The sequence below is a fragment of the Myotis nattereri genome, assembly GCF_964212035.1.
Source record: "Myotis nattereri genome assembly, chromosome: 18".
Taxonomy (NCBI): domain Eukaryota; kingdom Metazoa; phylum Chordata; class Mammalia; order Chiroptera; family Vespertilionidae; genus Myotis; species Myotis nattereri.
The window spans coordinates 521,473-542,666 of record NC_138093.1 but is presented as its reverse complement, the minus strand read 5'-3'; the positions used below and the strand labels follow the sequence as shown (position 1 = coordinate 542,666).

The window sequence follows — 21,194 nt, the reverse complement described above, 5'->3', positions numbered from 1 at the left end:
TCAGAAGGAGAGGGGCCCGGGCCAGTCTGGACGTGGAGGGGAGGTAGTAATGTGGGAATAGAAAATGCTTTTCTATGCCTTTCTTTAAAGTATACATACATACACATTACTTGAGCCAAACTGGGCACGTGTGCCGGGTTCAACGTCCATGCGCTGGGCACTCGGGTCTGGAAGCCCACGGTCTGTGAACCAGTGATGCTGAGCAGACTGCAACCCACAGAAAACACCGCGACTTCCCTCCCCTCATTTACCTGGAAACCGCAGAGGGTTACTGCTGGGAGTGACAAAGGGGCACGACACCCCAGGTTACAGCAGTAAGAAGTGGCAGCGCTGTCCTTTCCTTTGAGAAACACTCCTTCGTATACACGCTTCCCCGCCACCACTTACTATCAAAATGGCGAAATATACCGAGGCAGAGCTGCCTCAAACAGATTGTCAAACTGCAGCGGGAAGGCCGGGGAGGGCTGGGGGGCAGGAGGGAGGGGGTAAGAGATCAACCAAAGGACTTGTATGCATGCATGAGCATAACCAGTGGACATAAGACACTGGGGGGTAGGGGAGGCCAGGGGATAGTCAAAGGCGGGGGGAAAAAAGCATACATATGTAATACCCTTTGTAATACTGTAAGCAAAAAAAAAAAAAATGGCGAAATAGCACTGCCACTGGCTCAGTGGGCAGGGTTTCAGCCATCAGACAGAGGGTCTGGGTTTGACCCCTGGAAAGGGCGCACGCCGGGCTGCAGGGTTCCCCACACCACTGTTCCCAACTCCCCGTAAGAAACTTAGAGGGGAAACATTCGCAGTTGAAGGAACTTACAAGCCTGACTATCTGAACCGCCACAAAGACAAGACAGTGCAGTTAAAATTAACAGCTCTTTTAAACGAATGGGTGGGTGGCCCTAAAAAGGGCCTTTGGTTTTGCTGAAGAAGCCAGTCGGTGCGTGGCTCAGCCGCCGAAGCCGTAGAGGGTGCGGCCCTGGCGCTTGAGCGCGTAGACCACGTCCATGGCCGTGACCGTCTTGCGCTTGGCGTGCTCCGTGTAGGTGACGGCGTCGCGGATCACGTTCTCCAGGAAGACCTTGAGCACCCCGCGCGTCTCCTCGTAGATGAGCCCGGAGATGCGCTTGACGCCGCCGCGCCGCGCCAGGCGCCGGATGGCGGGCTTGGTGATGCCCTGGATGTTGTCGCGCAGCACCTTGCGGTGGCGCTTGGCGCCGCCCTTGCCCAGGCCCTTCCCGCCTTTGCCGCGACCGGACATGCTGACTTCCCAAGCGCTCAGCTGGTAGCGCAATGCTGTGGCGAGCGCCGCTCAGCCTATTTATAGTCGAGGGACGGACCTGATTGAAACCTTAATAGCAGGCGTGGCGACCCACTCAGTTCCCGCCCTTTGCACATTGTCCCCGCTCCGAGCTGTGGAAACCCGGTGTTGCGCCGGAAGCCACGCTGAGTCCGGGAGGGGAAATCTAATCAATGCTACGGCGTGTGCGTATGTGTAGTTTGCATACAACACTTGAAGCCTTTAAGTGGGCCGTTCCATACACTTTCCACAAGGAAGCCTGACACTTGTCCTTCAGGGCTCCCAAAATATGAAGTCATGAGTTCGTGCATGTTGTTCCTCATAAAGATCTAAGCCATGCAATTTGTTTAACATCTGAAAACACACACACACAAAACAGCCACATCATTAATTATTCCTCTCCCCAAAATGCACTCCTCTAAAATGATGAGTACTAAGACAGCACCCTAATTTGCTAAATCTTTGTGTGGGGCTATGAAAAATTATTCCTCCCATCTTCAGAGTTCTAGGTGGGCTAATCCAATTAACAGCGACAGGTTAACAGGAGAAAGCCAAAATGTAATACATCCACATGGGGAATTATGAAAATCCCAAAGATGGGCAAAATGAAGTATATATGTCATTTTGAATAAAGGAGAAAGGGGAGAAGGGCTCTGAGATTTCACAAGAGAAATAGGCAATTTGCAGGTAACGAAAGTGGGAAAAAAAATTTCTTGCTAGACAACTCAGAAACAACGGGGCAAAGGGAAATGCAGTGAACAGATCTTTGCACGGATCCTTCCTGACTTTCATAGTTAATTCTTTTGTGCTAAAGTGTGTTTTCTAAAATGATTATGCTCTGGTTCCCTTCCTAAAGCAGGCTTCTCTATCCGAATCTCATTAAGAAGGAGACACTGCCCTGGCCGGTTTTGCTCAGTGGATAGAGCCTCTGCCTGCAGACTGCAGGGTCCTGGGTTCAATTCTGGTCAAGGGCACATATCTGGGTGGCAAGCTCCATCCCTGGTTGGAGGCATGCAGGGGGCAGCGATCAATGATTCTCTCTCATCATTGATGTTTCTATCTTTCCCCCTTTCCCTTCTCCGAAATCAATAAAAATATTTTTATTTTTAAAAAGGAGCCGAAACCGGTTTGGCTCAGTGGATAGCCTGCGGACTGAAAGGTCCCAGGTTCGATTCTGGTCAAGGGCATGTACCTGGGTTGCGGGCACATCCCCGGTGGGGGATGTGCAGGAGGCGGCTGGTCGACGTTTCTCTCTCATCGATGTTTCTGACTCTCTATCTCTATCCCTTCCTCTCTGTAAAAAATCAATAAAATATATTAAAAAAAAATAAAAATAAAAAGGAGACACTTTCCTGTTTGTGTTGGGCTTCAATTGATTTCAGCTCCGAATTATCTGTACGCCAAGGGGCACACTGATGGGAGTGCTCCTCCCAAACCCCGCACTTCTTTTGAGAACAATTCACAACAATAAATACTTTTATATTTACTTCATCACTCACTTCGTTGAGAAGTTCCAGCTGACTCTGGGTAGACCTGGCTTTTCTCTATGGTTTGTAAGGAGGACCAAGCTCGCATCAAAGTTGCTCCACGAGTTCACAGTGTAAGGAGCCCTCACTGGTTTGGTTCAGTGGGTAGAGCACCGGCCTGTGGACAGAAGGCTCCTGGGTCCTGGGTTCGATTCTGGTCAAGAGTACATGTCTTGGTTGCAGCCTCCTCCCTGGTCTGGGCGATATTTCTCTCTGTCTTTCCCTCTCTCTCTAAAAAGTCAATACAAAATATTTTTAAGTATTTAAAAAATATTTTTTTTAAAGAAAGCAACAACAACAAAAAACACACGGTGTGGAAACAAATTTCAGAGTGGAGTTCTTAACCTGGGAATTCCGACAGGATTCAGAGGGTCTGAGAACTTGTGTATAAAAAAACACCTTGATCTTTATTCTTAGTATCCCCCAACAGAATGGTAGCATTTCCTCTGTTTATGAAAACAGTTAACAGTATAATTGCCTAGACCTGTGCTATAGTCATATCACAATGCATCTGCAGCTATTGATATCTCAAAACATCATTTAAATATATCACTCCATCAAACTCTAATTCTTGGTCATATGGGTAATCTTGTTTAATGTATTGATAAAGAAGCACATATGTTAATACATGTTAATACTTCACTGATTTGCAATTTGATAAATTTAATGACAGTAGCTTAATATGGTGTTTTTGTAATCCGATGTATTTTTTAATAATTTTTAAATTTTATTTATTGATTTACAAACATTTTTTAATCCTACCTGAGGATATGTTTTTTATTGCTGAGAAAGAGAGAGAGAGAGAGGAAAACCATTGATGTAACACACATTGATGGGTCAAGGAGAAAGCTTAACTTCCTGTGCTTTGCCTATTGTGTTATATCCCAGCGTTTCCCTTTCATAGTCTGAGTGGAACACAGCCTTGAGCTTGTTGACAACGAGCATAGAGCTTGAGGAGCAAAAAAGAAAATCAAATCACTGTTACCAAACTCAAGGAGTTTGCCGCTTGGGCTGTTCAGTTCAAGAAAGACAGTTGTGGGCCTGTCCTTTTATTAATTTGCAGCAGGTGGAGGAGACAGGGATGCATAGCCAAAGCTCTGTCCCCGGAAGGAGGCTTAGCCAGTGCTCATAGACTATTTGGTTAAATACATGTTGATTTCTCCTTTGCTGTTCATTTACCAGATTTGATTCCTGTCAAGCTCCTTGGCTGTTTCTGTGTCTACAAAACACTGTGCTGTATTTCAGCATTTAGCAAAAAGAGCATTCAGTGAGACTCTTGTCCTAACAACTCTACCATCAACCTGTATCTTACTGAACAGAAAGCATAAGCTGTAATGTGCTGCCTATAAACCTATATCCTTTCTTAAATAAGAATTTTAGTAGTAACTATAGAACATTCTTGCTTTTAAATGTCCCTGTCCTAAAGGAATCCTACATAAGTGAGTGTGTGTGCTGCGTATATTCCTTAATGCTGCTGTTACTTGAATTTTTGCCAAATGTATCTTCCCCAAGCACGACAGACTTCTGTGCCCAAAATCTCATGAACATTTGACTAACATCCCCCTCATTAAAAAAATAAAAAAGAATTTTTTTAACCTGTAGAAAGCACCAACTCTCTTTATGCCTTTACCTGAATCTATTCTGCCATCAGCTATTGTAAAAGGCCCAACTGCCCTAAAAGACAAGCATTGATTACTACATCCCCCATTTACTTTAAATAAATATTGACTCCTTACAGCCAAAAATAGTCGCCAAAACCTGTGCTAAAGCTTTTTCAGACAAATCAAAGGCTTTTCTGATGAAAAATCATTGGTATCCCAAGCACCCTTTAGGACTGCTCTTGTAGAGAAATCCTGAGAGAGCCTGTGCTATTTCTTCTCCTAGGAAGGCGATTTTCTGGGTAAATCTCGAGGAGAATGCAGCAGATGCTGACGTGTATGACAAGCCAAGAAGGTATAGAACATTATTGGGGGGCAAGATCTTGGAGACACACAGGGAAAATTTTATATTTTAAACGAAAATCAACAAGTGGACTCTCCGATCTGTGAATCTCTGAGAGTGTCGGGGGCTTTTGACAAAGGCTGAGAACGACATGATGCTAATCGAAAGGCGACAGTATGACGGCCTCAAAGCTTGACCTGTCCCGGTGGATTGTAGAGTAAAATTGCAGTGGTTCTTCCACAGGAAATTTTAATTTTTTGGCTTTCCTAGAATGGAACAAACACAATTCCGAGACAGAGCTGAGACCCAGCTGCTCTGGGGCGGAAGAGGGAGCCGGGAGCCAATCAGCGCGCGGCGTGGCTGTGTGTTTATATAGACACTCTCCGCACCGGCCGCGCCACTCGCAGACTCGTTTTTTTTAATCGGCCAGGTATCCTCGCCGACGACCATGTCCGAGACCGCACCGACCGCGCCTCCCGCTCCTTCTGCGGAGAAGGCGCCCGCGAAGAAGAAGGCGCGCAAGTCCGGCGGCGCCGCCAAGCGCAAGGCGTCCGGGCCGCCCGTGTCCGAGCTCATCACCAAGGCGGTCGCCGCCTCCAAGGAGCGCAGCGGCGTGTCGCTGGCCGCGCTCAAGAAGGCGCTGGCGGCCGCGGGCTACGACGTGGACAAGAACAACAGCCGCATCAAGCTGGGCCTCAAGAGCCTGGTGAGCAAGGGCACGCTGCTGCAGACCAAGGGCACCGGCGCCTCGGGCTCCTTCAAGCTCAACAAGAAGGCGGCCTCCGGGGAGGCCAAGCCCAAGGCCAAGAAGGCGGGCGCGGCCAAGCCCCGGAAGCCCGCGGGCGCGGCCAAGAAGCCCAAGAAGGCCGCGGGCTCGGCCACCCCCAAGAAGAGCGCCAAGAAGACCCCGAAAAAGCCCAAGAAGCCGGCGGCGGCGGCGGCGGGCGCCAAGAAAGCAGCCAAGAGCCCCAAGAAGGTGAAGGCCGCCAAGCCCAAGAAGCCGGCCAAGAGCGCGGCCAAGGCCAAAGCCGCCAAGCCCAAGGCCCCCAAGCCGAAAGCTGCCAAGCCCAAGAAGGCGGCCCCCAAGAAGTGAGCACCCGACTGGCTCCGTGAATCCAAAGGCTCTTTTCAGAGCCACCCACGTCATCCGACAAAGAGCTGGTGACACCACATTCCCTGGACGGGGTGGGAGGCGGCGGACCTGAGGCTGTTCATACACGTTGCGCCTGGTGCTTGGTGGTCTGTGTGTTAAGAGTAAGTACACGTTTACTTGCCCAGTGAAGGGTTTGGCGCGCTAAAGTGCTTTTGGGGTTAAGGTTGGGCAGCGCTCGCTTTTCCAGGGCTCCACTATTTGCCCTTGACCCAGCCAGGCATCCAGAGAAGACTTTATTGCAGAATAGGAGTCGGTGATACCATGTGAGAAGTTGTGAATAAAAAGTACAGAAACTTGCATGCACTTAAAAGAAAAAAAGCTGTTAATTGTGAAAATTAAAGCCTCATTTCCCACCACAGGTTTCAGCGTGTTTTTTTCCCACTTGTATTTCCTGCGTTGAGCCTTAAAGTGAAAGCTTATAACCCTGTTCGTACACACGTTGAAGTCTCATTTCACCAGTGTTGCTTATGGGGTGAAAACGGTGCACTAAGCTACTTTGACTCTATGCCCTGAGCGACTTCCTTGCTATATTGTTTACCAATTGCCTGAGACTAGGAGCTCTCCCATTGCTGATTATGCAAATTACACTCGGGAATCGCCCGGAGGCGTTCGGGTTTGCTTGTCAAGTGCTGCGCCAAGGAGTGAGGATTTACTCAGGATTTCGGTACTTCTGACAAATGTGGTAGAAAGAAATTATCAAACACAAATTACCTTGAAATTGCGCGCAGATTAAGCCGAGTCACTGAAGGTGACTAAGTGCCACCCTTTTGCCTACAGCACTTCTAATTGAAGTTGTGGGTGGCTCTGAAAAGAGCCTTTGGGTTTTGGTGCAAGTGGGTGGGACGGAGCTCACGCCCGCTCCCCGCGGATGCGGCGCGCGAGCTGGATGTCCTTGGGCATGATGGTGACGCGCTTGGCGTGGATGGCGCACAGGTTGGTGTCCTCGAACAGCCCCACCAGGTAGGCCTCGCACGCCTCCTGCAGCGCCATGACGGCCGAGCTCTGGAAGCGCAGGTCGGTCTTGAAGTCCTGCGCGATCTCGCGCACCAGGCGCTGGAAGGGCAGCTTGCGGATCAGCAGCTCCGTGGACTTCTGGTAGCGGCGGATCTCGCGCAGGGCCACGGTGCCGGGCCGGTAGCGGTGCGGCTTCTTCACGCCGCCCGTGGCCGGCGCGCTCTTGCGGGCGGCCTTGGTGGCCAGCTGCTTGCGGGGCGCCTTCCCGCCCGTCGACTTGCGCGCCGTCTGCTTGGTCCGAGCCATTACAAAGCAAGGAGAGGCGAAGCTGGGGATGAAGGGGAGAGTGGGATCTCAACCGGTATATATAAGGCGAGTCCCGCTCTGATTGGACCAGATATCTGTCCATCATGCCTCAGAGTAAAGTTATTGCTAGCGGCGATCACTTCCGGATAGGTGGGACTTCCGGTAGGTTAAGACCGAAAATTAACTTTTTCCTCCCAAGCATCCTTTCAGAAGGGGTTTTCTATCTACCGTTTTTCGCCTCTATCGTCTTTGTACCGTCTCTCACAATATTGTGGCTTTATCCCCGCACAAATTATCACAGACGTATGTTGTTCGCTTGATAATAATTGTAAATTTTGGCGCTTAAACTGCCTTTCCTGTGTTCCATTTGAAAAGGCGCGCGCTAAATGTGATTGGCTGACTTGTTTTTGCCTCATTCAAGTTTAGGAAGACGGATTTCAATATAAATTTCTTGATTTACCCATATGACCTTAGACTTTCCCTCTCCCCACCCCCAACTTGGAAATTTTTAAATGTTGTTTTCATATACTTTCCCTAAATGCAACAAGACCATTAATTGCAGTGATTTTATTTTCTGTTGTAACTACATTAATATGTGTATTCCCTATTAATCAGCATCCTCACAGAAAGCATGCCACTAAGTTTGACACTTTTACCTGATGCCTGTGTAAAATGTTTAGAAAATACTCAAGTTTTGGAATGTTGCAAAGATTACTAAGCCTTTTTACAGTAAGGCTGAAGCCTGTGTTAAGTTCTGCCTAAGGTCATGAGGCTGGAGGCGGAAGAGGGTGGGTGAAATAGCATAAAAAAACCCTGAAAAATAAAGGGCACGACTGCGGGCACATAAAGGATTGTTTCCTAATTGCAAACGGGTAAGGCCCAGCAATGTTGCAGACCCACTTACAGGTGATTTGTCCTATTAAAACGCAAAACTACCCAACAAGAGACTGAAAAGATGGTTTATTGCGGCGGGTCATTAACTATATTTGCATTTAAATAGTCACCTTTGACCAAACATCCCCTTTATATACAATGTATTTCTTATCTTAATCTTGAGGTATTGCAAAAGTGATCAGCTTAATTACCTGAAACCAAACACCTTTGTTTCTACTTGGCTGATAACTTTTCCTTTTAATGTATCTTTTCAGAGTTTAATTTCGCTCGTATGGGTGTTTACTGACATCTACTGACCAAACACGGTAAAAACCATTTTCAAGCAGCTGCTTATGGAAAGAAAAAAAAAAATGCAAGCCCTTTCAGTGCGAAGGTGGGTGGCTCTGAAAAGAGCCTTTGGTTTAGTTGTTGGCGTTGTTGCCAAAGGAACGCAGGGTCCTCACTTGCCCTTGGCCTTGTGGTGGCTCTCGGTCTTCTTGGGCAGCAGCACGGCCTGGATGTTGGGCAGCACGCCGCCCTGCGCGATGGTCACCTTGCCCAGCAGCTTGTTGAGCTCCTCGTCGTTGCGGATGGCCAGCTGCAGGTGGCGCGGGATGATGCGCGTCTTCTTGTTGTCGCGCGCCGCGTTGCCCGCCAGCTCCAGGATCTCGGCCGTCAGGTACTCCAGCACCGCCGCCAGGTACACGGGCGCGCCCGCCCCGACGCGCTCGGCGTAGTTGCCCTTGCGGAGCAGCCGGTGCACGCGGCCCACGGGGAACTGCAGGCCGGCCCGCGAGGACCGCGTCTTGGCCTTGGCGCGCGCCTTCCCTCCTTGCTTTCCGCGTCCAGACATGTTGAATTTAACGTGTCAACAAAAAGCAAACAGCAAAGTGAAACTGCAGCGGTCTCACATTTTATAAACATGTCCGGGCGCGAAAAAGCAGTTGTATCATTGGCTAAATCTGCAGCTCTATTTGGCATTCTGATTGGGCAGACCTTATGACGTCACTCTGAATACGCACGAATTGCACAGAGGAATTTAACACCTTATTTGCATACCACTTCGTATATAAGGCGGATAAGTCGAACTCTCCTCTATCTACTCCATCCTCTAGAGTCTAGCTGAAGCAGTCCATTGAGCTCCCGACCATGCCCGAGCCCGCCAAGTCCGCGCCCGCCCCGAAGAAGGGCTCCAAGAAGGCGGTGACCAAGGCGCAGAAGAAGGACGGCAAGAAGCGCAAGCGCAGCCGCAAGGAGAGCTACTCGGTGTACGTGTACAAGGTGCTCAAGCAGGTGCACCCCGACACCGGCATCTCGTCCAAGGCCATGGGCATCATGAACTCGTTCGTCAACGACATCTTCGAGCGCATCGCGGGCGAGGCGTCGCGCCTGGCGCATTACAACAAGCGCTCGACCATCACGTCCCGCGAGATCCAGACGGCCGTGCGCCTGCTGCTGCCCGGCGAGCTGGCCAAGCACGCCGTGTCCGAGGGCACCAAGGCCGTCACCAAGTACACCAGCTCCAAGTAGGCGCGCGAGCACGCGGCCTCACTCCTGACCCAAAGGCTCTTTTCAGAGCCACCCACGTTTTCCCATAGAGAGCTGTGCACTGGCAAGTCCAAGTCCTGAGCGTTCGTGCCGACACTCGGGAGGGGATCCCCGAGTCCCCCACGTGGTGGGTGCAGGGCCACCTCTCTGGGCAATAGTGTCCAGTACGAGGCTCCCATGAGTGTATGTGAGCGTGGACTGAAACCCATGTATGTTTCACTATCTAATCCCCTCAAGCTACTTGCCACCAGTTTTTAACATTTTCGCAGGGACTGTGGGCTGGAGGAGACGCTTTATAAAGCTTCCAAATCGACCCTGAAATGTCTGGTCTGTTTTCAGTAAAGCGTCCCCCGAAAGCGCCTCACTGGCAGCCTCCACGAGCGTCCTCTAGGTGTCGCTGTGGCTCTGCGCCTGCCTTCCTTTGTGTGGCTCCAGTGACTTCCCCATCCCCATCCCCCGTCCTGTGCCCGCGGCCTTTAGAGCCCTTGCTAAGCGTTTTATCTAAGGGTGTGGACGCCTAACTCAGGGCTCTTTTCAGAGCCGCTTACAGTCTCAGCGAAAGAATTGCATGACTTTCTGTTCCAAGCACAATGACGCCTGAATTTGCTGAGCCTTTGTCCGTTCTAGGAAGACCTGTATGGGAGCCCCGTGTACTCAGTACAGTAGGCCTGTTCCTCTGCCTCGAGTGCTCCCGGGACTTGCTGTTTTTAGGGCAAACAGGCTGGAGTTGTGCACACCACGCTCATTTGCAGTCGCTTCTAGGCACAGCTAGCGGGGCTGGCAAGGGGTAGTTACAAGGGGGCGCTCTAGTTTGCTTCTGTGTCAGCTCTGGTCTCACCTTCTGGGGCAACTGTAACCATTGAACCAAGGTATCCATCTGGGCTGTCGATCACTACTTCTGCCAATTAAGCTGAGACGGGGTTGAATCCCATATGAGCGTTTATTCCAATCCTGCCGGCAGCAGGGAGACCAGCAGGCCACCCACAAGAATCTACTCTGACCCCCCGCCCCCCCTGCAGTTGGCTGGTTAGATGCACACGATGCACACGATGGAGAAGATAGCTACGTGCTGTGCGCTGCATGTGTAGCAGGGAAACGGGAGGGTAGAGTCTGCAGTCCGGCCTGCAGGAGCTCACACCCTGATAAGGTGTCTAATCGGTGATGTTACAAACAGCTCAGCCTGTTCCTGGGCCCAGAGAATGGTCAGCGCTCCTGAGAAACACTCCCGGAGGGGTCCAGGGTCCCAGCACAGCCACCCAGTCCAAGCGTGTCCTGTCCTTGGCCTGTTCTCCAATGTGTCTGTTTTATGAGTCATGGACCCATGGCGCCATCTTATCTTTTTCCAGCCTCCAGGGTCCCAGGGTCTGTCAGAGAACCTCTCACCATAGTTAGTGAGGAGAATTATTCGACAATGGCGGCTCCATTCTTATGGCATGCCCTCCCCTCTATCACAACAACTGGTTCCAGTTCCTGGCTTTGCTCCCCGCTCCCCACCCCCAGTCTGGGTTCCAGGCTTCCAGCATCAGCTTTATAAGCGCCTGCTCCCAAGATTGGAGCCTTATCTCTACCGGGACTCCCCTCCAGATTTCTAGACTTTAATAACTGACGTGTGCGCGCTCTGAGCCCTGCTCTGGCTCCTGCTTCCTTCCCTTGTCCTTGGCACACCAGTTCTCTCTTGCTTCTCAGTTTCCCAAAACCTGTGTCACCTTTATTGAATTATCTTTGGAAAAATAACCCATCCTTTTCTGTTTTCCGGACACCAGGGCACCTCGCTGCCCTGGCTATAAAGGGTTGGTTCTATTTTACACTTTAAAGAATATGCTTAGGGTGCCCCTCTCAGCCTCAGGCACGTGGGTCACCCTGGAAGACATGGTCCTTGCTCTGGAGGGGGCCTGCTGGGGAGGGCTTATCACCCTCAGCTCCCCGGGACCCAGAGGGAAGTGCAGGCTGCAGGCCCACCTCTGAGCCTAGCCAAGCTTCCCTGTTGGCCAACTCAGGAAACATGAAAGATGAATTGGAACACACACACACCAAGACAACAGGTAGCGGGTGCTGGGGAGAGGAGAAACCCTATGTAAAGGTACTTCCCAAGGTGCTAGGAAGTCCGTAGATCTCTTTAAACGTGGTTTTTAATTCTATGTGGACGTCTTTGGAAGCCCACAGCATCAGAAGACTGGGGTTGGAACTTGAGCTCTGCCAGGTCCATGAACTTGGGTTCTCACACCCTCGGTTGTTTTACTTATTGTTAGTTCTGATCAACTCATTGAATCCATACCCCTCCCCTAGGAACCGGCCTTTAGGTGAACTCACAACCCACATTCCCTTTCTCTTACACCACAGTCCACTTGCTAAGGCCATTACCTTTCCCCTCTAGAGAATTCGCCCAGAGAATTCTCCACCTAGAAAAAGCCCTAGAGTCCATTAAAATCTCTGACAATCCCCTACCCCATCCCTGGGTGCTGGCACCACTGGGGGGCTCAGCCCATCTGCTATCCAGATGGCCTCATAAGTTATAATTCCTTACCACTTCAGGTTTCGTGCGTTCCTCCTTTGGCAACCCTAACACTTATAAAATGAAAATATTCCTAAAATCTACTTCGCTGCTACTTGTGTTAAAACATGAACTCATTATAATACATTTAAATATTTTAGGGAGATTTACAGTTCAGGAAGTTATTTATGGACATTTTACCATGACTCCTATAGTTTGCCTATAATGAAGACCAGCTTTTTCAAGTAGTAGTATAAGCAGAAGTAATAATACTGCAGTAGATGAAGTACTTCTCCACACAATTAGACTTCTGCTGCTATCTTCAGACAGTGTAGACTCTCATATAAAAGAAAATGCAGGTTGCTGCTGTTCAAATAAGATCAATTTCAAAATCATGAGAGCCTGAAATATTTATAAAGTTTACAGGCATCTATATTGATTTTTATAATAGTTACAGGTATAAATTTATAATCTTAAAGACATCACTGAACACATTAGGCAATACTTAGTAAATGTATGTAAGGGCATTCATTTTCTATTGTCTGTCGATGAATTATCACAATCATGGTGAAATACACACTTAAAACTTTATAGTTGTGTAGATCAGCATTTGCACCTGGGTGTCAGGGGGCTGCGTTCCCTTGTGGGGCTGCAAAGGACACTGTTTGCTCCCCATTCCAGCTCTTGGAAGGCTCTCTCCCCCCTGAGCTCTTTATTTCCAAAGCAGGTCTCTGGACAAATCCTCCTCCGGCTGCCACCTGACTAGTTCAGCACTCTGATTGCCTCACTGGGATCACCTGGAGCATTACAGGGAATTCGTGGCTACCTGTTTCAGCTGCAGCGGCAGGGCCTTTGTCAGGTAGCCTAACCCATCACAGAATCCAAAGCGTAGGAGGTGGATACACCAGGCGGCACATTCTGCCTGGCACCCTGCATTACAGCACGTTTAGAATTAGAAACAAAGCCACAGTCAGTTCCTTTTCTGGTCAGGGTGGGGGATGGGGCAGGGGAAGAACACGTAGGTAGATGCACTATTGTAAACACTTTCAAAGAATTCGTGAACTAACCTGGAGCCAATGAAACCCTTTTCAACTTTCATGCTCATTAACCATCCTGCACGTTGTTTTGGGAAGTTATGTTGCTTTAAGCAAACACACCCACTGGAACTAGGATGAAGCTCTTTCCCTGACCACTAAGGATTATTAACAAACCTAAATCCTCTTCCCTTTCCATGCAAGGATGTGTAAGACACAGGAATTCACAGCACTTGAGACAGCATGTCAGTGCTTTAGCCACCTTCGTAGCGAAAGTACCCAATGGAAGAAATTAAAAGTCTACAACTAAACCAGTTAATACCCCTCTTATTTTTAACCAAACGTCAGTCCTAGTGTGCTTCCCGTTGCAAGAACAAGACATCAAGACACTTTTATAAAAATAATCAAAACAATACCAGTTTGGCACCCTGTTTAGCAGTCAGTGGCCAGTGAAGTCCTTACAACTCTTATGCTGAAAAGTGGGTGGCTCTGAAAAGAGCCTTTGGGTCAGGAGTGAGGCCGCGTGCTCGCGCGCCTACTTGGAGCTGGTGTACTTGGTGACGGCCTTGGTGCCCTCGGACACGGCGTGCTTGGCCAGCTCGCCGGGCAGCAGCAGGCGCACGGCCGTCTGGATCTCGCGGGACGTGATGGTCGAGCGCTTGTTGTAATGCGCCAGGCGCGACGCCTCGCCCGCGATGCGCTCGAAGATGTCGTTGACGAACGAGTTCATGATGCCCATGGCCTTGGACGAGATGCCGGTGTCGGGGTGCACCTGCTTGAGCACCTTGTACACATACACCGAGTAGCTCTCCTTGCGGCTGCGCTTGCGCTTCTTGCCGTCCTTCTTCTGCGCCTTGGTCACCGCCTTCTTGGAGCCCTTCTTCGGGGCGGGCGCGGACTTGGCTGGTTCCGGCATTTTAATGCAAAAGAGAAAAGCTGCAATGCAAAGCGGAAAACTGTAAAATGTCCGCCTGGGTCTAAAGCGTCTTCTTTTATAGAGAATTTATGCAAATGAGGTCCTCAAGCATCTCCAGATCTGATTTGATGATGTGTCGGTGACGCGCTCATGTAAATTCACTTGCATCTAATCACCTTTCTCATTGGTTGGCGGGGACTGAGATAATTTTGAACCAATCCCATCTCGCGATTAACAATCCCACCCAGGACTATAACTTGCGTCCTTTTGCTTCCTCCCGGACATTTCTCCTTTTCCTCTTCCCGTGGCTCTTCTCCTGGTGTTACTGGTCAGCATGTCTGGACGCGGCAAGCAGGGCGGCAAGGCGCGCGCCAAGGCCAAGACGCGCTCCTCGCGGGCCGGCCTGCAGTTCCCCGTGGGCCGCGTGCACCGGCTGCTCCGCAAGGGCAACTACTCCGAGCGCGTCGGGGCGGGCGCGCCCGTGTACCTGGCGGCGGTGCTGGAGTACCTGACGGCCGAGATCCTGGAGCTGGCGGGCAACGCGGCGCGCGACAACAAGAAGACGCGCATCATCCCGCGCCACCTGCAGCTGGCCATCCGCAACGACGAGGAGCTCAACAAGCTGCTGGGCAAGGTGACCATCGCGCAGGGCGGCGTGCTGCCCAACATCCAGGCCGTGCTGCTGCCCAAGAAGACCGAGAGCCACCACAAGGCCAAGGGCAAGTGAGGACCCTGCGTTCCTTTGGCAACAACGCCAACAACTGAACCAAAGGCTCTTTTCAGAGCCACCCACCTTCTCTCTGAAAGGGCTTGCATTTTCCCGACCTTAGCAGCTAATTGAAATCATGCTTGCAGCAGTTCCTAGCCACTTGAAAGTTACAATAAAAACCAAGTCACCATAAGGGAAAGTCCTGTAGGTGCTCCATATTATAATAAAGGCGGTCAATGCAACACGCTTGGGGTTAAAAGTGAAAGGCTTCGGTCTCTTGCATTCCCCAGTATGAAGGGGACGAGCTGCCCACTTTTCCTGAGAAGGTGAAGTCTTTCAGGCCAGGAGACGTGTCTAAATCTACATTTTGCTCACAGCCGCTTGGTAAGGTTTTACTGTACCTGCCACAAAGTGCTTAGTTCATTTTTTTTAAGCCATTGGTCACACTTTGTACAAAGATGTTAGGAAAGATTCATAACACTAATTTCTGGCGTTCCCTTGCACCGAAGGCAATTGCGATTGGGTGCCAGCACATCAGTTAGGACTGCCTGTGACATGCTAGGAATTGTTCTGTGGACATGTCTGCTGTGTATTCCTCGTATATAGGCTGCATTTCCCAGTAAACTCACTGTCAGCCTCAAGTATGAATAAAAGAAATCATAGAACAAAGGAGGGGTAGCTGGCCAATCACACGTCAGGGCGGGCTTTTTAAATTTCACTGGTGAGGGCATTCTTAACATTTTTTCATCCCCTGGTCATTTGTCTCATCAGAAAACAATGAATGAAGCCCTGTAAAGTCAGCACTGAACGAAACCCGGCTTTCAAGCACTCATTTTGAAGTGGAGTATAAACTCAACAGACATTTTCATTTTATATCCGCCTTCAGTGGGAAGCTGATCACATTTCTCAAGGAAGCAAACAAGACCACTTCCAGAACAGCGGGGGGCCTACGAACCAGACTGGCCTGTTGCTGCAAATAAAGCCAGAACCCCCACCAGTGCTCTGGGCCAGTGTCCTGGTCTCTGTAACTCACGGCTCAGCCTGTTGTGACCCCTAAACTGACAGGCTAACTGCGAACTCACCGAAGTGGTGTGCAGCCGTACACCCTCCTGTAGCAAGAAAGGAACAGACTTGCAATCCTCGGGGTCCGAGCGCAGGGAAATCAAACGAGAGGAGTTGTCAGCAAGCCTCTCTGGCTTTGCTGTGGCGGCCTCTACAGCACATGGAGGCCTGGTTTATGTCACAGAGACAAACTGGTCTTTGTGCACTGAGCTTATGACAGCTACCAACATGCAAAATCCAAAACCATACACCACACCTCAAAAGCAGAGTAAATGTTTCCTACGGAGAATTAATTGGTAAGGGAACCATCGGGGAGAAAACCTAGTTCAAAAGGAGACTGTCAGGACTGTACACAGGGAAGTGAAGGACACCAGAGTAGTCACCCCACAGTAGCCTCTGGGACACAAGAGTGATTTTGAGCCGAAGCATCAGGTGCCAGATGAGCTGTCTCTTCCATCCCCTTTTCCTGCCTAAAGTCAGGACAGACATTGTGGTGACCACTGGGTCCTTAGTGACTGGTGACAGCCCACGGGCACAAGAGGAACCTGCAAACGAAGCTGACTCTTGCTTTCCTTACATATATTTCACCTCCCCAGTTTGCCATCCTTAGAAGCCTAAAGCTGCATCCTTTCTCCTGTTCTTTCTGTAAAAAAAAAATAAAAATAAAAAAATAAAAAGACTGTACTTTGTTGAAGATGCTTATAAACGGGAGCTCTAAGCCACGTCTATGAATTAATCTTTCCTGGGTCTCTCCCAGGTATACCTGGTATATGAACTATACATGTTAATACTAGTAAACCTGATTTTCTTTTTTTTTAATTTTTTTCTATTGATTAAGGTATTACATATGTGTTCTTATCCCCTCAGTGAAACCTGATTTTCTTTTTTTAAATATATTTTTATTGATTTCAGAGAGGAAGGGAGAGAGGGAAACATCAATGATGAGAGAGAATTATTGATCAGCTGCCTCCTGCATGACCCCTACTGAGGACCACGCCCTCAACCCTGGCATGTGCCCTTGACTGCTGTGGAAAGTGGCTACAGTGTTTGGACAGGTTCAAGCCTCAGACTCATAAGAGGGCACAGTCCTCTCATGGCCACGTGCAAGTCTCAGCTTGGAGGGCAGAGCCCTCCCAGCACAATTATAGCCAACAGCTGTAGTTGTGAGCTTGAACCTATGGTTTCTAACACGTGGCCCCATGTGTCTGAGTGATGTGGGCTTGATAGAGTTCAGGTGTGTGTAATTGAGTAGAATCGAAACCCACGAGAATGTTGTAAACATCTTGATCACGCCCTTACTTTGCCTGGTGGAATCTGGCTTTAAGATAAAGACACGTCTTGTAGTCCATGCCGCTGTCTCCATCCGGGAGCAGCGTCCCACCCAGACCCAGCTCATTCTCTTGTCTTTTCTCCATCCTTCATCACCCCCACTCGGGCTCACTGGCCCCGGCCGAGTGCCGTGGCACATAAGGCTCCCTGGGGCTGAGTATGCCATGGCCGAGCCGGCTCGCCACAGACCGGAATTAACCTGTGACTTTTCAGTCCTCAGGCCCAGGATCTATCCACCGAGCCAACCCAGCTAGGGTGAAACCTGACTTTCTTATCTCCGTTTCTCTTGGTCTTTACCTAAATTCCAGAAACAATACATTTTTTCATGGACATGCTTTTTTACTTCCACTGAATGGTTGCTTGTCTTCTTTTTTGCACTCCTGGAATGCAAAGTCTCTTGTACAGAAGCTTAAGGTCTCCTAGACAATAATTGCTTTAGTAATCAGGTGTGGATGCTTACTCTCAAAAAACACACCCATTTGGAACAGAAAGGTTAGCCACGTTGATTGCAAGTAGCTTTCAACTCCTGATATCCTGCCCCTGAAGAATTCTAAGGTCAGCATCTTTCTAGTATCCATCCTTACTTGCAGAATATGCCACCTCAAAATTAGCCACTTTGACACATGGATTATTGTGAGCTACAGTCAGTCAACTCCCAGCAGAAGCACTAAAACCATGTGCCTCTTCCTCACCTACCTGAAAGAATATAAACAGGGGCCTGTCCCGGAAAGCGATCTACTGCAGCAGATAACTTCATCCGAGTGACCAAGGGCAGGAGACAACCGATGACCCACACCTGCTCCTCCTGGTGACGTGCCCTCCCTCTGCCCTGAAGCCATGGCCCCTATTCCACTCCTGAGCTAAGGGTGGCAGACAAGCCTCAGTTACCCGACTGCCTTTGTCCCCATGATTTATTTAACCCGAAATACCCAAAACACTCTTATTTCAAAACGTAACCCTTATTATTGTAATATTTTTCATTCCTTCTTTTCAGCCTACATCTTCCAAACTGGGTGCATGCTTTATGCAATCTGATATCATTTTTTTCTCGAAATACTTGATATACATTTACATTCCCCAAATTGTCCTGCCGAGAAAATTAATTTCACTTGCCCAAGTGGTTCAAATGTAGCTCAACAGTTTCAATAACTCAGTGCAGCATCTGCTTTTAAATTGAAAACAGCAAATAAAATTACATAAAATTGAAATTTCAGTTCCTCACCTTCAGCCACATTTCAAATGCTCAAAGGTGGTTCTGAATACTTTTCCAGAAACTGTGGTCCGAGGGGGAACTGTGTGTGGGGGATGGAAGTGTGATGGAGACTGATGGTTAAGTCTGGGAAACACGGGGTGGGGCAGAAGGAGGCTTACAGTTGCTCATATGAATGAGAATACAATCACTAATAAATAATAATAATACAAGAATAAACTCGTGTTCTGCGTACCCACAACTGTAAACCTACTTTTGCACCACTCTGTATATACATTTAAATGTTACCATGTAAATTTAGCATTGACGACAGAAATCGAACACTTGTTTTTGATATAGAGATACGGACATGATGAAAGCAAAGGAATGTAGGACCAGATTGCCAAATACCAGATTAAAAGGTTCAAGGTCGCTGGGGAGAATAAACCCCGGGGGCGTGAAGATCACTTTACTTAGGAAATTGCAGTTGTCCGCCTAAGAAATTGCCAAACCTGTGGAGAACTGTACACCAGGACATAAGCTGGGAGGCAAGTTCTCAAATGCTCTCGGAGGAACAGGTTTGTGTTTTCTATGCATTCACCATTGAGGAGGAGATGGGAGGAAGATAACATGAAGATCAGATTAATGTTTCTCTCTCCCTACCCTTTCCTCTCTGAAATCAATAGAAAATTTCTTTAAAAAGATTGGAGGAAACAAGGCCTGTATCCAAACTATTAAAAAGATTATGTGCTCCCTGGAGGGTAGGCGGTTAAACCTCCAGGGGCCTGGAAAAGAAAAGGGGTTGGTTTGGGCAGGTCAAAGGTGGGGTGACCCAGGTGCAAAGAACAATAATGCACAGGGCGGGCTTCCGGCAAAGACAACCTCTCACTGAAGGAGCTTTGCGGCTGGCGCGTGTCCTGCCGCCGAGGCCTGCCCAGTTAGAACTGACGATATGATTACCCGCGGTTACCTTTCAGAGAACCCTTTATTCCTCCTCGCTGACCGTTCAATACTTGACCAAAAAGTTACTTTCGGATGCCAAGCACCAACATTTCCATTCCAAAAATGAAACGAAAGTCAAGATGAGAGAACCGGGGTCCCGGACCTCAGAAGGGGGGTGCAGGGGGTGTTGAGGCCCACGCAGTGGGGTCCAGGCCCCCAAGGACAAGCACCCCAGGTCGCTCCAGCTCTTTCCTGCATCCCTGCAGCTACGTGCCGACATCGCCACGTGACCCTCCGGTAAAGTGTGCAAAGACGCCTCTTGGGAGAGAGGAGCCCGGACTTCTCCCATTAGGTCGGCGTTTAAAGCACCAGCCCATGTGCCATCATGGCCTCTGCCTGCTCCGCGGGGAGTAAGACCCCAATAATTTAAACCGGAAAGACACGCTAGTCTGACGTAGGTACAATCACCTCGGGATGTGGATGCACAACAGCATTTTTAAAAGGTCCCTCCGCGGGGCCTTGGCAATGGATCGGGAAGGAGCAGGGCGCACGGAGCCGCCTTTGTCTCCGCCGGCCCCGCCCTAAGACGCGGACGAGCTGGGCGGAGACGGACCCCAGGCCCCGCCCACCCTCTCCGGCCGGGTTATAAATAGGGTTTCGGCTGCCGCTTCGCCATTTCTCCGTGGTCACCATGTCCGGTCGCGGCAAAGGCGGGAAGGGCCTGGGCAAGGGCGGCGCCAAGCGCCACCGCAAGGTGCTGCGCGACAACATCCAGGGCATCACCAAGCCCGCCATCCGGCGCCTGGCGCGGCGCGGCGGCGTCAAGCGCATCTCCGGGCTCATCTACGAGGAGACGCGCGGGGTGCTCAAGGTCTTCCTGGAGAACGTGATCCGCGACGCCGTCACCTACACGGAGCACGCCAAGCGCAAGACGGTCACGGCCATGGACGTGGTCTACGCGCTCAAGCGCCAGGGCCGCACCCTCTACGGCTTCGGCGGCTGAGCCCGCCCCCCGCCCCGGCTCCCCCCAAAGGCCCTTTTCAGGGCCGCCCACCCCCTCTCGGAAGAGCTGCGCGCACTGTCGTGCTCGTTTTTCTGTGGACACGGTTCCTCGTGTTTGATGGCGGCGGGGCCTTAACCTTTAGCAGGAGTTTCAGGACCAATGGAGGTTCCTCGGCCCATCGGGAGGAACTGGGGTACAGGCCGGAATGAGGCAGCAAATCGGGGCGGCGGGAGAGAAGGTGAAAGGGGAAGCAGGGTTTATTACAATATGAGTTTCCAGCCGGAGCATCCGCACACTTTGGCCTCACCCCGCTCCCGCTCCCGCCTCCTCCCAGGCCTGGAGCGGCCCCTCCCTGAGCCCCGCGGTGCTGGATTTAAAAGGCGCTGGGCCTGGTCCTTTCCGTTCACTTGCAGGCGGCCCTCCCCAAGCCCCGGGCGGAGCAGAGTGTGAGTCACCATCCACTGGACCAGGCGGCGGGGCTCTAACTCGGTGTCTCACTCTCAGCCCGAGGCCTCACCTGGCGTTTGGGAAGGAGGGGCTCCCGCCCGGGTCACAGCCTCTGCCCTGCGGCCCCTGCTCTCCCCTCCCTCCGCCGTTCAGCTCGGAAGCCGGCCTGCTGCAAGTTCTGAGAGGGTTTTGCTTTTATTATTATTGTTATTATTATGAATAATTCAAACTCCACAATAGGATTATAAAAAGCTTTTAAGGTATGTCCTCAGACTGATAAAGGGAAGAAAAGTCCCTTTAGTGACCTGCCTGCTGGAGAGAAGTGCTGATGGCTGCCTAGGAAACCACCTGCCTCCCGGCCAGGGCCGAGGGCTCCCCCTGGCCCTGGAGCAAAGGCCGGCTCGGCAGCGGGTGTGAGATGCGCGAGGTCAGGCGAGGGGCTTAGACTAGGAATGTATGGGTCCTGAAACCGATG

At 50.3% G+C, this 21,194-nt stretch overlaps 8 protein-coding genes across 8 annotated transcripts; 4 read left to right on the top strand and 4 right to left on the bottom strand.

Annotated features, from left to right (window-relative positions):
• Positions 1-945: 945 nt before the first annotated feature.
• Positions 946-1,257, bottom strand: LOC308534470 (histone H4; the record flags this gene model as incomplete). The annotated part of the gene is made up of 1 exon (XM_081112977.1): positions 946-1,257. The coding sequence occupies one exon, from the start codon at positions 1,255-1,257 to the stop codon at positions 946-948; it is 312 nt and encodes a 103-aa protein (XP_080969103.1).
• Positions 1,258-5,168: 3,911 nt separating this feature from the next.
• On the top strand, positions 5,169-6,265 carry LOC308534467 (histone H1.4-like). The gene has a single exon (XM_081112974.1). The coding sequence runs from the start codon at positions 5,212-5,214 to the stop codon at positions 5,854-5,856; it is 645 nt and encodes a 214-aa protein (XP_080969100.1). The 5' UTR covers positions 5,169-5,211; the 3' UTR covers positions 5,857-6,265.
• A 500-nt stretch (positions 6,266-6,765) lies between these two features.
• LOC308534410 (histone H3.1) lies at positions 6,766-7,176 on the bottom strand (the record flags this gene model as incomplete). The annotated part of the gene is made up of 1 exon (XM_081112902.1): positions 6,766-7,176. The coding sequence occupies one exon, from the start codon at positions 7,174-7,176 to the stop codon at positions 6,766-6,768; it is 411 nt and encodes a 136-aa protein (XP_080969028.1).
• A 1,333-nt stretch (positions 7,177-8,509) lies between these two features.
• Positions 8,510-8,902, bottom strand: LOC308533721 (histone H2A type 1; the record flags this gene model as incomplete). The annotated part of the gene is made up of 1 exon (XM_081111817.1): positions 8,510-8,902. The coding sequence occupies one exon, from the start codon at positions 8,900-8,902 to the stop codon at positions 8,510-8,512; it is 393 nt and encodes a 130-aa protein (XP_080967943.1).
• A 296-nt stretch (positions 8,903-9,198) lies between these two features.
• LOC308534771 (histone H2B type 1-C/E/F/G/I) lies at positions 9,199-9,579 on the top strand (the record flags this gene model as incomplete). Its single annotated transcript, XM_081113331.1, has 1 exon — positions 9,199-9,579. One exon carries the CDS (start codon positions 9,199-9,201, stop codon positions 9,577-9,579), a length of 381 nt encoding a protein of 126 aa, XP_080969457.1.
• Positions 9,580-13,657: 4,078 nt separating this feature from the next.
• On the bottom strand, positions 13,658-14,038 carry LOC308534754 (histone H2B type 1-C/E/F/G/I; the record flags this gene model as incomplete). Its single annotated transcript, XM_081113310.1, has 1 exon — positions 13,658-14,038. One exon carries the CDS (start codon positions 14,036-14,038, stop codon positions 13,658-13,660), a length of 381 nt encoding a protein of 126 aa, XP_080969436.1.
• Positions 14,039-14,372: 334 nt separating this feature from the next.
• Positions 14,373-14,765, top strand: LOC308534595 (histone H2A type 1-D; the record flags this gene model as incomplete). The annotated part of the gene is made up of 1 exon (XM_081113139.1): positions 14,373-14,765. The coding sequence occupies one exon, from the start codon at positions 14,373-14,375 to the stop codon at positions 14,763-14,765; it is 393 nt and encodes a 130-aa protein (XP_080969265.1).
• Positions 14,766-19,960: 5,195 nt separating this feature from the next.
• On the top strand, positions 19,961-20,272 carry LOC308534570 (histone H4; the record flags this gene model as incomplete). Its single annotated transcript, XM_081113109.1, has 1 exon — positions 19,961-20,272. One exon carries the CDS (start codon positions 19,961-19,963, stop codon positions 20,270-20,272), a length of 312 nt encoding a protein of 103 aa, XP_080969235.1.
• Between the last annotated feature and the right edge of the window lie 922 nt (positions 20,273-21,194).